This window comes from Muscardinus avellanarius, assembly GCF_963383645.1.
Source record: "Muscardinus avellanarius genome assembly, chromosome: 12".
Classification (NCBI taxonomy): domain Eukaryota; kingdom Metazoa; phylum Chordata; class Mammalia; order Rodentia; family Gliridae; genus Muscardinus; species Muscardinus avellanarius.
The window spans coordinates 74,008,168-74,025,065 of NC_137798.1; the positions used below are offsets into that span (position 1 = coordinate 74,008,168).

The window sequence follows — 16,898 nt, forward strand, 5'->3', positions numbered from 1 at the left end:
ATTTTTATTCTTTATTTTGAAACAGGGTCTCAGTGAGTTGTGAAGGGCCTAAGTAACTGAGGCTGTCTGCAAACTGCGATCCTCCTTTCTCATCCTCCCAATTGCTGGGATTACAAGTGTGTGCCACCACGCCCGGCTGAAAGCTGTTATTTTTAACTTAGTAGTGGGGGATTGGCTGTGTTGATCCAGGAAATAAGTAGGGTATGGGGAGTGAATGAAGAGTATTAGAATCTACCTTGAGGTGGATCGTGGCTGGAATCCAGTGGGATTATAGGTGAACGCCACTGCATCTGACTCCCATTAGATTACATCCCGGTCCTTCTGTCCAGTCTCAGATGTGAAGTGACAACTCAAGACTGGGAAATAGACCTAGGATGGCAGCTGTTTCTTGGCAGCAGGTAAGCCAAAGGAGAGGGATCAGAGAAATCCATGGTGAGGCAGAGGGAAGGGGGGGTACAGAAGTCATAGCCCTGCCCCCAGCCAGGGAGACAGAAGGAAGAGGAAGGCCAGGTGGAGGCTCACTGCCGGGGAAAGCTAATAAGCTGGCATGGGCTGGGGGTGGGTGTTTGGCTGGAGATGTTGCAGTTTTGCCAAGTGGAGGTAAACACCATGAGGTCAGTGCAGAAGAAAAGGGATCCTTGACAACCCTTTCATTTTTTTTTTTTTTTTTGTGTGTGTGTGTATGTGTGTGTGTGTGTGTGGTACTGGGGATCGAACCTAGGGGCATTCTACCTCCAAGCTACACCAATAGCCCTATTTTTTCCTTTATTTTGAAACAGGATCTCACTAAATTGTGGGAAGCCTAAATAGCTGAGGCTGGCCATGAACCTGCCATCCTCCTGACTCAGCCTCCCAAGTACTGGGATTACAAGCATGTGCCACCACACCTGGCTTCCATTTTAAATTATGTATTTCTGCTGGGCATGGTGGTGCATGCTTATAATCCCAGTATTTGGGAGGTTGAAACAGGAGGGTTGCTGAGGGTTTGACTCAGAGGTAGAATGCCACTGGGCTCGATTCCTAGTAACACAGGCACTCACACTTTCTGTCTCTCTCCCCCATTACATACATACATATTCCTGTCTTATACTGTTATATTAGCAACAATATATATAAATAAATACATATTCCTGCCATTGTGCTATATTAGCAACGGCGCACACACACACACACACACACACACTCCTGTCTTAGTGTTATATCAGCAACAAAAAACAAATCAAAAAAGATCAGTCTGCATCTGCAAGGGAAGGGCAGGGGTGGAGGATGCCAGGCTGCATGCTCCCCTTAGCTGGGTTCCTACGCCTCCTTGCCCATGGTTTCTTGGGCTATGGAGCTATGGCAGCCCTTATTGGAACACCTGAGTGGAGTCCCATGTAGCTCAACAGCCCAACAGAAGGCCAGGGGCCAGGGTAGTCAGCAGAGCCCCTCCAGGCTGCAGGACAGCCAGGGCAGGGGGCTGTTGGCCAACCAGTTGGAGAGCTGGGCTTTGTCTCAGGGCCTGGTCTGAAGGGTGACTTCTGACTCCTGCTCCTTCGCCAGACTCCTCTCCCTTCGGGAACTGAGCTGCACACAGGCCTTTGGAGGGAGAAAGAGAAAGGAAGACTTTCTTGCTTAATTTTGGGGAGTGTAGCTCAGTAGTAGAGCATGTGCTTAGCACACATGAGGACCTGGTTTGATTCCTGGCACCAGGGGAAAAAAAAGGAGGGGGAGGGATAATAAATGATGAGAATTCAAAAGGTACACACAGATATACAATAAAAATGGCTTCCATTCCCGTTCTCCTTGGAGAGGAAAATGTACCAATTTTACATTCTTCCGGCTTATCCTTTTAGGTCTACTGTAATATGAAAGTTTTCAGATTTTTTTTTTTGTGTGTGTGTGTGGGGCGGGGGTTCTGGGGATGAAACCCAGGGGCATTTGACCTCCAAGCTACATCCCCTGCCCTCTTTTTTTATTCTTTATTTTGAAACAGGGTCTCGCTAAGTTGCAAAGGGCATAAGTAGCTGAGGCTGTCCACGAACTGCGATCATCCAGTCTCAGCCTCTAGAATGCTGGGATTACAAGCATGCACCACCACACCTGGCTTAGTTTTCAGATTCTTTATCAAGTAGAATATTTTAAATTGCTTGGATGTAGCCAGGCATGGTGGCACATGCTTGTAATCCCAGTATTTGGGAGGTTGAGATAGGAAGATCCTGGTTTGCGGACAGCCTCAGTTACTTAGTGAGGCCCTTTGCAACTCAGTGAGACCCTATTTCAAAATAAAGAATTAAAAATAGGGCTGGAGGTGTAGAATGCCCCTGGGTTCCATCCCCAGTATTGTAAAAAAAAAAAAAAAAAAAAAAAAAAAAAAAAAAAAAACCACAAATAAATTGCTTGGATATATATGTGTGTGTGTAATGTGTAGGGGGATCAAATAACAATAAAGAAAATTGTATTTTAGCTTGTTAATAGTGTGTGTGTGTGTGTGTGTGTGTGTGTGTGTGTGTATTTTACTGGGGATTGAACCCATGGACATCCTACCTCTGAGCTATACCCCACCCCTAGTTCGTTTCAATTTTTTGTTTTGAAACAGAGTTTTGTTAGTTTGGTGAGAGTCTTGTTCAGTTGCTGAGATTGTCCTCGAACCTGAAATCCTCCTGTCTCAGCCTCCCAAGTACTGAGATTACAGGCTTGTGCTGCCATATATTAAACCACCATGTCTGGCTTATTGTCACTAATTCTTGCTGGGGCAGGGAATGAGTAAAAGTATTAAAATGAGTAAATAGAGGTCTGAGGATATAGCTCAGTGATAGGGCACTTGCCTGGCATGCATGAGGTTCAATCTCCAGCACTGCAAAAATAAAATAAGTAGAACCCTAAAATGCTAGCCCTACAAAGGCCCTTTCAAGTACTTGTACCAAAGTCAACTTTGAGAGAAAGATGCTTCAATAAATAGCTTTTCCAGGGCCAGTAGGCTGGATGACAGCATTCCTGGGACTAAAACCCATTTTTTCCATCACCCAATTATCCTTTCTCCCCAAGATCATACTAAGTGCTCCCTTTTTAGGTAGTGGTCTTTGTAAAGATACAATTCAGGGATGTAAAACAAGTGATTAGACATATATTTCGAAAAAAATCAGTAATCCCAGGAAAAACCTGAAGTCAAATTCCAATTGAGCCGGGCATGGTGGTGTACGCCTATAATCCTAGTATTTAGGAGGTTGAGACACAAGAATTTCAGGTTGAAGACCAGCCTCAGCAACTTAGCAAGACTCTCAGCAAAGTAGTGAGAATGAATTAAACCTGGATCCTCCTGTCTCAGCCTCCCAAGTACTGGGATTACAAGCATGTGCCACCATGCCCAGCTTTTTTGTATTAAAAAACAAACAAACAAAAAAAGGGCTTGAGTGTACCTCAGAGGTAGAACACCCCTGGGTTCAATCCCCAGTACCAAAAAAAAAAAAAAAAAAAAAAATGCAGTTGAAAAAATAACACCCAGGCGGGTGTGGTGGCGCACCCTTGTAATCCCAGCATTCGGGAGGCTGAGACCGGAGGATTGCGGTTCGCAGACAGCCTCAGCTACTTAGTGAGGCCCTCTGCAACTCAGTGAGACTCTTTCAAAATAAAGAATAAAAAATAGGGCAGGGGCTGTAGCTCAGAGGTAAGATGCCCCTGGGTTCCATCCCCAGACCCGCAAAAAAAGAAAAGAAAAATAACACCCCCCACTTGCACACACGTGCACACGCACACACACGCACATACGTCTATATACACAGGAAGAGGACGGAGACTTCAGTCACAGTCCACAGGTTCTATCATCCTCTCCTGCTGGACTCCAGGTTGAGACTAGGGCCAGGCAGAGGCTGGGAGCGTAGCACAGTACCATCCTCTGCCTGAAGCACCTGCAGTCTTTGGACCTCCTGTCACTGCAGGAAGCAGAGGCAGGTATTTTCTTGTTGGGCATTCAACCCAGACTGAGGGATGCCGCAGGAAGGGGAGGATTAGGGAAGAGGCGCCTGACTCTGCCACCTGGGAGCTCTGGTACCATTTGTGCTATGAGCACTGGCAGCTAGTTGTTTACTACCACCCACCAGGAGGAAACTCCCCAAGATTTATATGCTGATAAATGACAGGATACTTAATTTTTTTTTTTTTTTTTTTTTTGCACTGGCATCAGCTCCAGACACTGAATAATTTCGGCATCCAAGCCAGATTGATGGGCTTTTTGATGGCTTCAGAGGGTGGCTTCAGTGAAGGAGGACATGGGATGCTGTAAATGCTGCCTGGAAAACCCTCAATTGCTTTGAAATGGTAAATTTCCAGGCAACATGGATCTGGTGTTACACGCCTCCTGCATTAACAGCCTTTTCTTCCTATTCAATTATTTTGACTGGTAAGGGAGAAGAAATTACACGTCAGAATATATCGATGGATATTTTCAGCCTGGCTAAGAGCTTCAAAATATACACCAGCCCCAGGAACATTCTCTTAATTTCTGCTTCCCAGTTTTGCAAGGAAAATGGAGGTATCAATTCTAGGCACCATCAGACTGAAGACAGACAGGACCAGGATCATGGCTCTCTCCAGCTCAAATTCTCTCTGGTCAGCCTGGCGTGGTGGCGCACGCTTGTAATCCCCACGCTTGGGAGGCTGAGACAGGAGGATCGCGCAGGTTCAAAACCCCCCAGCTACTTAGTGAGGCTCTCAGCAACTTAGTGAGACCCTGTTTCCAAATAAAGTATAAAATAGGTCTGGGAGTAGAGCCCGGAGGTAGAAAGCCTCTGGGTTCCACCCCAAATACCACCAAAAAAAAAAAAAATCCTCTCTGGTCTTATTACCTGACCTCTTTGATATTGAGCCAAAGTTTGTTCAAGCACTAGGTCTAGGTCTAGGGATCCATCCTGCTATGTACCAAGTGATGAGGTCCTTGGCCAGAGTGGATATTCCTAAGAATCTGGGTCCAGGAAATTGAATAAGGGTGTGTGTGTGTGTGTGTGGGGGGATTCCAGTTCTCTGTCCCTTTGTTTTTTACACACGGGATCCAGAAGCCCTAATTTTGACGCACAGGGCCTCTCCTTCCCCGTGCCTCGGTCCTGGGCACATGAGCAACGTGTTTGTTCTACCTGGTGGTTTTCCATCTCTACCTGACTGGCCCCCCATCCATGTGTCTTCCCTTCCTGAGCCCCAGACTGCGTTTAGAGACGCCTTGCTCAAGCTACAGAGAACTCAAGTTCAATTGAACAAGCCTCCATCTGCTCTTCCTCCCCAGTTCCCCATCTCACTGAATGGTGCCTCACACTAAAGCACTTTTCTCCTTCAGAAGAATTTACATGTTGTTCTCAAATCCCTTCTCTCACATCCTATGAATCACCAGATCCTTTGCGTCTCCCCTCTTTCTCTCTTGCTTGTGTAATTCCCCTAATCCAGGCCCACAGTACTGTTGCTTGGGCAATACCTCTGCCCTATTTTATTTTTTTATTTTGAAACAGGGTCTCACCAGGTTACTGAGGACCTCACTAAATTGCTGAGGCTAGTCTCAAACCTGTGATCCTCCTTGTCTCAGCCTCCCAAGTAGTGGGATTATAGGTATGTGCCACCACACCTGACCCAAGTCCACATTTTTACATAGGCATGGAGGACGTCTGGTCTTCCAACAGCATTATTATCACTACCTCTCCCCCCCACCACCACACCAAGCCAAGCCACTCCATTTCCTGTGCTCCCTGACAGACATCTTGGTGACTCCTGTTTGCCCCTCTTCCTGGAATGCTCTTCTGGATCGTGCCCACCAGCTTGTCCCTTAAGGCTCAGCTCTCAAATGACTCCCAGCGTGTGAAGACACTCCCTTGTGCTTCTGGAGAGCCCTGTGTTCTCCTGGAATTACTTATGCATACTGCTCTGTTGTCAATTACTGAACCTCTCGGAAGCCAGGACCAGGTTTTGTTCATTTTTGTATTCCCAGTACTTAGGAGTGCCTGGCATGGTACGTTTTCAAGAAGAAAAGAAAGGAACTGAAATGCCACCTGACAGGCACAGCTTCACCATCTGAGAGGACTGTTTGGCATTTTCATGGGCCAGAATGGCAAGTAGCAGCAGCCTGCCACCCTAGATATTCATTCATTCATTGATTTACTCCACACACATTTAGTACGTGCTGCCAAGACACCCAACATTGTGCTGCAAACTCACAATACACAAAAGAAGGCTGCCAGGCCCTGCTCAGAGGAACTCCCATTCCAAGGGGGAGACAGGCATGTGGCAGGCTCTGGTCTGGCATCTTGGCAGGCCATCTGCTCTGTTCTGACGACCTTTGCCACTCAGCTCTTCAGAGACTGTGGAGACGGGAGAGGTGACAGGGCAGAGAAGATGGTAATGTCAGGGGGCTTGGAAGAGGCTCAGCCTCTGGGACCCATTCTGCTGACCAGTGGCTTTATTTGTGCATTGCTCTTCCGTATGAATTTCTTGCTGTTAATAAAGAGCATTTGACACATTTCTGATGAGCTCACAGCCTCTGCAGTTCTGTTGCTCCCAAAGTGCAACAGCTGGACCATTTTATGATCAGCAGTAACATTTGTAGTTCAGGGATGTCCACCAGAACGAGGGTCATTTCCTTCTCTGACTTCTGATGGGACTGCGAGAGACTTCCTCATCCTCCCATCTCGGGGTAGCAGTGTTTGGTCCCAGCCCCAGGACTAGGAAGAGTCAGCTGCTCCCTCTAGCAGAAGCAGTTAGGTGACTCCCTGGACCACCCTGACCTAGACGAGTTGCCTCCTTTCCTAGTCCTGCATCTGTCTCTCAAGTCTTTACATGACAAGTGTATGCTTCACACAGCTGCCCTGCTTTTTTTCCTCCTTCCCTTCCCCCCTCCCTCCTACTCACAACAAATATCTAATGAGCATGTACTACATGCCATTACGCTAAGCACTGTAGTAGGAAATAGTGGTGAACAACACATGTAAGAATCCCAGAAGGGGAGTCAGACATGGTGGCTCCTGCCTGTAGTTTTAGACTTTAGAGGCTGAGGCAGGAGGATCACTTGAGCCCAGGAGTTCAAACTCAACTTGGGCAAAATAGTGGTACCCCATCTTTAAAAAAAAAAAAAAAAAGCCCCTGCTGGGTGTAGTGGCACAAGCTTGTAATCCCCATGCTTGGGAGGCGGAGACAGAAGGATCGCGTAGGTTCGAAGCCAGCTGTGCTGGCTTAAGAGACCCTGTTTCCAAATTTTAAAAGTATAAAAATAGGTCTGGGAGTATAGCCCAGAGTGGCTTTAAGGAACCCCAGTACCACCAAAAAAACCAAAAACAAAAAAACTCCAAGGACTGAGGTATAACTCAGTGGTAGAGGGCTTGCCCTGGGTTAGATCCCCAGCACCAAAAATAAAACAAAAAATACAAACACAAACAAACAAAAATTTGCCCTCATGGAATTTATACTTTAGTGGTAGAAACTAATAAGTAAAAAATCAAGGTTATCAGACATACACAAGAGGTTTGATAATGACACTGAAGTTCCTTTCAAAAACCCAAGTCTTCCCCTCCATCTATGATGGTTTACAGAAAAAATATAAACTTCCCTTAAAGATAACTGGTGCATTAAGTGCACTCCCTGGCAGTGGGTACTGTACTTACCACTAGATGGCTGTGACCTTTGCAGGCATCAAACTCATCTGTGTAATGGGATGTTGGAGCCTTCATGGAGTGGTTGTATTCTTTTTTTTTTTTTTTGGTAGGTCTGGGGATGGAACTCAGAGGCATTTGACCTCCAAGCTACACCCCCTGCCCGATTTTTTATTTTTTATTTTTGAAACAGGGTCTCACTGAGTTGCGGAGGGCCTCACTAAGTAGCTGAGGCTGTCCACAAACTGCAGTCCTCTGGTCTCAGCCTCCCAAATGCTGGGATTACAAGCATGCACCACCACACCCGGCTGGTGGTTGTATTCTGAGATCCTATATTGGCACAGTGCATTTTTGTTTGCTTGCAGTACTGGGGATTGAAATCAAGGGCTCTCTACCACTGAGCTACATATTCAACCCTTTTTATTTTGAGATGGAGTCTTGCCAAGTTGCCAGGCTGGCCTTGAACTTGCAATCCTCAGCCTCCTGAGATCACAGGTGTGTGCCACTGTGCCAGGCCAGCACAGTGCCTGTTGCCTGGTAACATGGGTTCTGTTCACCATCCCAGCCTTTTGTGTCTAGAACAGATACAAGCAAGGTGGAGATTCTGACTCCTTCACCTTCCAGGACCTTCCAGGCCCTGCTGCAGGGTGGACAGGACAAGAGGTGTCTAAGCTGGCACATGGTCTCAAGGTTAATGGCATAAAAGGCTGGGCCCTGCCCTGTGCCTCTCCCCTACCTTGCCTCCAGCCTGCTCGGCAGAGGCTCTGGAAGAGGCAGCCACCCTACAATGGTGCAGACAATTGGTCCTCATTGGACCTTAGGTGTGGCCAGAGGCCTGCCTGGGGACAATAATAGCAATGCCCTGCAGGTGCCCTGGGCAGCAGCCAGCAGCCCCTCTGTGGGAATGGACTTCCAGGAGATTGGAGTGGATAAAGCACTGGACTTTACATGTCCCGTTTCATGCAATCTTTCCCAACAATGCTGCAAGGTAATGGCTGTCAATGCCTCCATTTTACAGTTGAGGAAACCCAGGGAGATGGGATTTGCCCACGCCATTCACCTGCCATGTGACAGTGTCAGCCTTTGAGTTGAGTTGTCCCGCTCTGGGGGCAGGGTCTCTCTCTGAGCTGGCCCCTTTCTTCCCTCAGGTTTCCCCATCCCCCACCACATGCACAGGGGGCCCAGTTAATCCTGGACACTGGCTTTGGCAACTGTAAGAGGTAAAGTGTGTCTAAGAGAAATGCCAAATGGGAGAAGATGCCCAAGGAACTGGAAGACCAAGATGTCTCAGGTGGAGGGGTCCATGGACATCTGTCCGTATTGCTCATGTTATAAAGCAGAGGCCAAGGGCAAAGTGAACCCCTCACACACAAAACTTCTGAGCACCCTGAAGACTACCCTGCACTGGTGTGGACCCTGGCATTTAAAGTGGCACAGGATTTAAACCCAGCTCTGCCAGCCAGGCGTGGTGGTGCACGCTTGTAATCCCAGCATCCAGGAGGCTGAGACTGGAGGATGGCGGTTCAGGGGCAGCCTCACCTACTACTTAGTGAGGCCCTCCACAACTTAACTGAGACCCTGTTCAAATTAAAGAATGAAAATTTAGGGCAGGATGTGTAGCTCAGAGGTTGAATGCCCCTGGGTTCCATCCCCAGACCCGCAAAAAATAAAAATAAATAAATAAATAAACCCAGCTCTTCCACCTGGTACGACTCCAGGCAAGCTGAACAGCCCCATGGAGCCTGCGTCCTTACCTGCAGGTGGGGATGGTAATGGTTAATTTGCTCAGGGGTGTGGGAGCTGAGGCCATAGTGTATGTGGAGAGCCGGCACAGTGGCTGGCACCTGGGAGATCCCAAGCCAACTGCAGCCAATAGGATTACCTTTCCCATTTTCCAAATCCAATGAACATTAGGAATCAGCAGTTCTCTTAGGGGAGGCTTTGGACCGATGGTTCTGCTGGGATCTTTTCCTAAGACCAGAGAGGAAACAACACACTATCATGCCTGATCACTGAAAATCTATCTCAGAGAGGTCAGGCTCAGTTCTGGGCCTATGGGGATCAAATCTATGGAGGACCATAGATTTATCATAGAGGTGGCAGCTCCTAGTCCCTAGCCCTGTTAAGGAGCCTTAAGGCACCTCAGTCAACCTCTGTGTCAAATTTCTGTCCCGCCCTCTCATTCCCATCTCCAGAGAAATACTCATCTAAGGGATGGCTGGTTGTGCAGTCTAGCACATGCCAGAAGGGCTATACTCCTCTGGTGGTAAGTGTGTGTGGGGGGGGTCTTGTGTTAGAGACAGAGCTGCCAGGTAGTGACAGTTGCCCCCCTGAGTCCTGGGGAGGAAGACTTATAGAAACCCTGCCAAATCCAGCCCATTCTTCCCTCTCCCACTAAGCCTTTCTTCTGGAGCCAGCAGAGACCCTCCATGGCCTAGCTCTATCCCCCAACCTAAGTGTGGGTTTGGAGCCTCTTACCAGGCGCTGAGGAGATGCCTTTGGATGGCTCTCCCTTCTACCTGCTTCTCTCAAGATTTAAGATACTAGACATGTATGGACCAGGCTGGGGATGGGGGAGTAGCCTGCGGTAACAGGGTTACTCCCTGTCTACCTGGATGACCTCCTGAGAGCCAGTGATGTAAAAACGGGGCACCGGGAAGACAGTTCTGTTACATCCTGGTTGACCTGAGATGCCTGTGGAGCCTGATGTCTGGGGAGCAGGGCCCCCTGGCTTCTCACAGATGCTGCTACAACCACAGACCTGCCTCATGATTCCTGTGGAACCAGGCAGTGGCTTGACTGTGGCTTCTATCTATGCAAACAAACCCTAGCCCTAAGCAATCCGATTAAACTCCCCAAGCAAGAGAGACCTGGGAGAGTTAAGTGTGGGGACACACATCTGCAATTCCAGTGCTTGGGAGGCTGAGACAGGAGAAACACAGGTTTGAGACCCACCTCAGCAACTTAGCGAGACTCAGCAACCTAGTAAGACACTGTTTTAAAACAAACCAAAAAAAATTTAAAAGAGTTGGGGATGTATCTCAAAGGTAAAATACCCCCCTGGGTTCAATAACCAGTACCATACACACACACACACACACACACACACACACACACACGCCTTTACTGTTTGAGACTGCCACACAGCTCAAGTCTCAGACTCCCTGCAAGTTTATAGATCCCTTGTGAGACCCTCTTTGGTATGTTCTTATAATCAGAATGTGTGCGGGCTCACATCCCTGGTTGGGCCATTTGGGACCTGTCTAAGTATCCTTGCCATTAGTCTTCTGAGTCAAAGATCTTTGCAATTAGGACTCTAGGTTTTCTGGAACGGCAACAAAACAAAACAACCCCCCCACCACCACACACACACAAAAAAAAAACCTGAGATTTTCTTCCTTTCACGTCAGCAGAAATGTGCTGAGTATCTCTGATGTCGAGGTCCAGTCCTAAGGGCGGGGGAAATGGAGAAACAGAAACACCATCATTATTTCACTTCACTCCTCAGGGTGGTGCTGATGGTGTGGCTGGGGATGCTGTGATGCTGTGACCTCACTATGTACCTGATTCCTCAGGTGGCTTCATTTGCTAGACTACCTGCAAAGGACTAGCTGGGTTTTCAGAAGAGCCACAATATCTAGCAGTATCACCAGGGAGCAAAATCCCAACTCAGACTTGCCCAGCCCCGGCAACCTCAACTCCCACCCAACCCATAACACAGAAATCTCCCATCCTGGGGCCTCTGCTGGGCAGCCCTTCCTGCTGCCTCCTCCCCTTCCTGCTTCGAGGATTTACCCAGGTTCTGAGGAGCCTTCCCTGCCTACCAAAGCAAGACCATCTTGCAATAAATTATTTCTCCCTCTGTGATTTCTCAAGTCACACCTCTTCACCGCGGTGGACCCTTGTCCTGGCATCCAAGCACCAGTCTAGCCCACCTGCCTCCTGCCTGAGTGAAAGTCGTTCACACCTGGTTCTCAGCACCGCCAGGGCTGGCGCGGAATCTCAATGATGTCGGTGTACTGTCTCTCACCGCCGTGTTTTGCACTTGGTCGAAAAGTGTCAGATGGCTCATAGGCTGGGCTCTGCCCACTAATTAGCCGTGTGGCCTCGGGAGGATCCTTGGGCCTCTCCTGCCTCCCTTCTTCCTAATGAGCCGATGATGATTATAGCTCAGGGTTGTCCCGGGAACAGCGAGGCGGGGTGGAAGGAGGGAAGCGTCACAAAAGCCGGAGCCCCGGGCCAGTGAAAGATGTGGGGAGACAGCGTCGCTCCCCTTCGCTCTCCTCGGCTGTCAAATGTACCAGCTTCCAATCCCTCCTCGGGGCGGGGAATGCTAGGATGCGGAAGATTTTTAGTGTAAACTGAGGGCTCCCAGCCACCCCTTCCCAAGGACTCGCCCAACACACCTAGAGCCCCTCGCCAAGCGCAGCCCGGAACTGCAGCTCCGCGGCGCGGGCCGAGGCCGGGGTCGTGCGGCCCCAGCCGGTGACTCGGGGCCGCGGGGCCGGGGGTGGGAGTGGGTAGGCGGGTCCCTCCAGGGCCGCACGGGGGCAGCGCCCGCTCTCGGCCGGTCGCCTAGCGGTGGGAGCGGAGGCTGGCTCCGGCCGGTCGCCATACCGCCGCGGGCGTCGGTCTGGCCACATCCCGGGGCGCAGAGCGGAGGCCCGCGCCGCCCCGCACCCGGTCCGGCTCGGCCGGTGCGCAGAGGCTCCCGCGGCGGCTGGAGCGCGCGAATGAATGGGCGCCCGGGGGACGCGCGCGCCGCGCTGAAGGGCATTAGGACCGTGAGGATCGCTGCGCGCGCCTGTCTCTCCCTATCACCCCCACCCTCCCCTCCAACCTCTCTCCTTTTTCTGCTCTGCAGGACTGAGCAGCCAGGCGCGAGCGAAAACAAACAGCTGGGGCTGCGATCGCCCCCACCCCGGCCCCGAGAGCACCCCGGCGCCGGCCTCCACCCGGGGCGCCCGTCCGCCCACCATGAGGAAGATCCGCGCCAATGCCATCGCCATCCTGACCGTAGCCTGGATCCTGGGCACTTTCTACTACTTATGGCAGGACAACCGAGCCCACGCAGCATCGTCGGGCGGCCGGGGCGCGCAGAAGGCCGGCGGGAGGCCGGAGCAGCTCCGCGAGGACCGCACCATCCCGCTCATTGTGAGTAGCCCCGCGCCGGGCGGCCCCGAGCCCCCCGGGGCCGGGCCCTCCACGCCGGGCGGCTTTGTAAACGTCGGAGCATTCCTGCCCGTTGTTATGGCAACCTCCGCCGGCCGGCGAGGCCGGGGTGTGTGGATGGAGGGAGGTGACAGCGGTGGGGGCTGGGAGAAAGTGCTGCAAGTTTGGTGGGCCCGGCTGCGCGCGCGGCTGGGCGCGTGGGGCCGTCCTGGCCCCGCGGCCGGGGCGGGGGGCTGCGGGCCGGGGGCGCCTCGCCCGCCGCGGAGGGCGGCCGGCCCTGGTGCGCAGCGAGGCGGTGGGAGCCGCGCCGCCGAGCGCGTAGGTGGCGGTGCGCGCGGGCTCCAGCCCCCTGGAGTCAGGGACGTCGGCCGCCCCGCGCCGCAGCCTCCGCAGCCGGGGTCCGGCCCAGCGGCTTCGCGGCTGACAGCCCCCTCCCGCGCCCCGGCCCTCTGGGTTGGGAAAAGGTCTGGTCCTGTTCGCGCTCCTGGCCCCAGCCTGAGGGCTCCCGCGCGCGGGTGAGCGGGCTGTGTGCGCGCCGGGGCTGGCCATTCCCTCCCGAGGGGTCAGTCTCGGGAAGTCCGAGCAGAGGCGAAACAAAGGCGGTGCAGCGCGCCGGGGGCCTCGGCGGAGCGGCGGCGCCCGAGGCGCTCCGGGGACCCGGGCGCTGGTGCGGAGCGCCAGCCGCCCTGCAGGGGGCGCTGCTGTCGCCGCCTTCGCTCGGGCTCGGGTGACAGCTCCTGGTGGCCAGGCAGGGGCACCTGTTGAGCGGGAGACTCTGCGCGGGCGGGTGTGAACTGAGATCCTTGGACGACACTCCAGACCGACTGCGGCCGGCGGGGGCCGCCTGACAGGAGGAGGGACAGGAAGAGCGAGCCGGACGGGGCGGGTGGGGGGTGGTAGGAGAGGGGGGAGTGTGCACTTTTGAAAGCTGTGGGCCTGGGGGAGGAGAGGCGAGGAGCTCCGCGGGAGGCTCGCGTGGAGAATACAGACGTGTGTCCAAAGGGACTTCTGAACTCCAGAAATATGGGGTGGGTTGGTGTGGACCAGTTTCATATCCCCATCCTGCCCCGATCCCGCTCTCATTACCCACTTGGGAAAAGTTAAAATCCTTCACGGGGAGGAGGAAGGAAAACATTATTTTAGGGCCTGGCCAAGAAGACCTTGGGGGTTGTGGGCTTTATCCTAGATCACAGTCTGGATGCAGCTCCGGGGCAAGCCGGAGTCGGTGGATTGTTCCCTTCTGGACTGTAGATACACTGCTTTCAAAGCACCGTCCCTAGGACACTGCTTTCAAGGCACTTGTCAATGTTTGGACAGAAAGATTGGAGGAAAAGCCTCCTATGTTAAGACCCCAGAGTGCTGAGAGCTAGGTAAATTGATAGGTTGGAGCAGGAACTTGCCAAAGTAGTAGTGGCCCCAGATCCCAAGGAGCTCCCACACCATGGGTCCCAGCTGCCTCTGTTCTTATTCCTGGAGAGGACCAGCCTGATCTCAGGGAAGGCAGGGTAAATAGAGGCAGGCTGGTGAGATGTCCAGGCCCTCTCTCTGACCCGGTGGGAGGAGGCCGAGGGAGGACAGGAAGGAGAGGAGGGGAAAGGGCTATAGACCCTTGAGCCCTGATCTTGCTGGGGTATTTCTCTCCTGCTTCTCCCAGATGTCAGCCCTGGAATAATTGGGGAGCGTGTGTCCCTCCAGCCCGGGGGCAGCTGGAGGGACACGGCACTAGTTTTGAGGGGTGGGAATTGGAAGTCAAGGGGAGAGGGTCCTAGTGAACATCTTCTTGCCCCTCCTTGTGCCAACAGGTGTTGACTTGCTGCAGATGAGAAACTGAGAGCTAAGTTTAAAGTGTGACAGAGAATCAGGAAGCTACCTGGGAGCTGGGAAGAGAAGGTACAGGAAGAAAGGAAGGGTGGTGGTTTCAGAGAGGAGTGACCAAGTCTTCTCTGCACACTTTAGCACACAGCCACCTGTCTTGTTCTCAAGCTGTAGCCCAGGATGTCTCTTCCACTAGCATCAGTCCTGATCACCGCCCCTGAGACTGCCTTGCATTGTATTCCTGTCTTGGGGTTAATTTGTTGATTTACTTCCATTTATGTTTTAGCTGAATGTTTAAGCGGCGCATACAGGGACTATGGTGGAAGCTCTTGTATCCCAACACTGATGCACCCAGCAAGTCCTAATAAGTACTTCTTTTATAAAGGACTGCGGTAGGATTCTTGCCTACTTCTGGGAGCAGTCAGTTGTCCAGGCTTCAGATCTCCTTGATATTTATTTGCAGCTCCACTCTAATTGCAAGAAAGGTTAGAGAAGGCAGGCTCAGGCATCTCTAGGAGCTGAACCCTTTGTTTACCTTAAAAGGGACAGATGCAGCTTTCTCCCTGAAATTAGTGGTAACCCCTCACTGTCTTTGCCATTCCAAAACATTTCCCCATCTAGTTGGACTGGGATGCTGCATGCAGATTTTCAGGTTCTACACTTGATCTTAGCCAAAAGACTGGGGAGCCATGGGTTTTCAGATTCTTAGAGAATGAGGTGGCCAGCCCAGCTACCAGGCTGAGCAAATTCAGACAAGCGTTATCATCACTCCCTTGGGGAATCAGACAGCTGAGCTGGGCAAGGGCGGGGCTGCAGGAGAGGCTGGACCAGGGGCAGCTCTGCCATCACGCTGTCTGGACTATCTGAAGCCAGCCAAGTTGTTTCTGGACCTTGGAGAGCCATGCCTGAGCATTGTGGGGTGTCGGCATGGCAACCGTATGGCCCGATTTCTCAGGGAGGTCTTGAGTTTTAATATTCTGTCCTGCTGTCAGCCCATGTGTCACAAATTTTGATGTGAAAAATTGGTTATGGAATCTGGGAAACCAAAGGAGATGCCGATTTCACCCTCCTATGGCTGCCTATGATGTAGCAAGGCTGTGACTTCTTTTCCAGACATGGCAGTGTATTTGGGAACATCCCCTACAACGAAGAACTGGTGCAGGACAGCAGCTAATGGAGGAGGTGGAACAGACGTGGCTGGAGTCTTCGGGCGTCCCAGTGGAGGGGGGTGGGGGGGGACGACTTTGTGGTTGTTTTGGTTTGGGACTCAGGTTTTCCATATGCCAGTTCTCTAACAGGCAGGGTGGGAGGCCAAGGTGTTACGTGGAATTTCACTTTATAAAAAAAAAACTATCCATTGTGGGTGTTTTCAGCAGAGATGCATTCACTTGCAACAACACTCCTATTTAAGACCATAAAAGAGCCGGGCGTGGTGGCTCACGCTTGTAATCCCAGCGCTTAGGAGGCTGAGACAGGAGGATCACACAGGTTCAAAGCCAGCCTCAGCTACTTAGTGAGGCTCTCAGAAACTTAGTGAGACCGTTTCCAAATAAAGTATAAAACAGTTCTGGGAGTATACCCCGGAGGTAGAAAAAGCCCCTGGGTTCCACCCCCAGTACCACCAAAAAACTAACAAAAAACAACAAAACAACAACAATAACAACAAAAACATAAAAGAGCTTAGCTGGTGGCTCACCCTTGTAATCCCAGTACTTGTGAGGCTGAGACAGGAGGATCACAGGTTTGTAGCCAGCCTCAGTTACTTGGTGAGGTCCTCTGCAACTTAGTGAGACACTATTTCAAAATAAAGAATAAAAAATAGAGGTGCAACTTGGAGGTAGAATGCCCTGGGTTCAGTCTCCAGTACTAAGTATATAGATAATTTAGGCAAGAGTTTTTTTAAACTGGAGTTTCTTATCCTGAAGTTGAGGTACTACTGAGTGACCCTGGACAAAATATTTACCATCTCTGGACCTTGGTTTATCTGTGTGAATTTGGGTTAAGCAATTGGCTAGATTTGCTGATGCTTTGATAAACCAATAATAGTTTCATTTCTAGAAGTAAGTAAATAGCTTTAAGGAAGTTCACCTGCTGGGTGCTGTGAGGTTTATGCTGAGAGAGGGACTCTTCCTGGGCAGGGGAAGGTCCTGCAGTCACCCTCAGGCCTTTTGGGGATCTGCTTACCTTGCAGAAGGGAGCTCGGATGAAGGCTTTGCTGTCTCTGTTCACTGAGAGCAGAGGATCCAGTAAGATCCGAATGGGTTTATATTTTATTTATAATGTGTGCGTTTGGGAGCTGTGGGAATATGA

At 51.3% G+C, this 16,898-nt stretch overlaps 1 protein-coding gene across 1 annotated transcript in view; it reads left to right on the top strand.

Moving 5' to 3' along the window:
- Positions 1-12,578: 12,578 nt before the first annotated feature.
- Positions 12,579-16,898, top strand: part of GALNT16 (polypeptide N-acetylgalactosaminyltransferase 16) — a gene marked incomplete at both ends in the record, with an annotated part of 92,508 nt that continues 88,188 nt past the window's right edge. The window contains one exon of the mRNA XM_080708108.1: positions 12,579-12,755. Within this exon, the coding sequence (XP_080564234.1) occupies positions 12,579-12,755 (177 nt within the window). The remainder of the gene's footprint in view (positions 12,756-16,898) is intronic.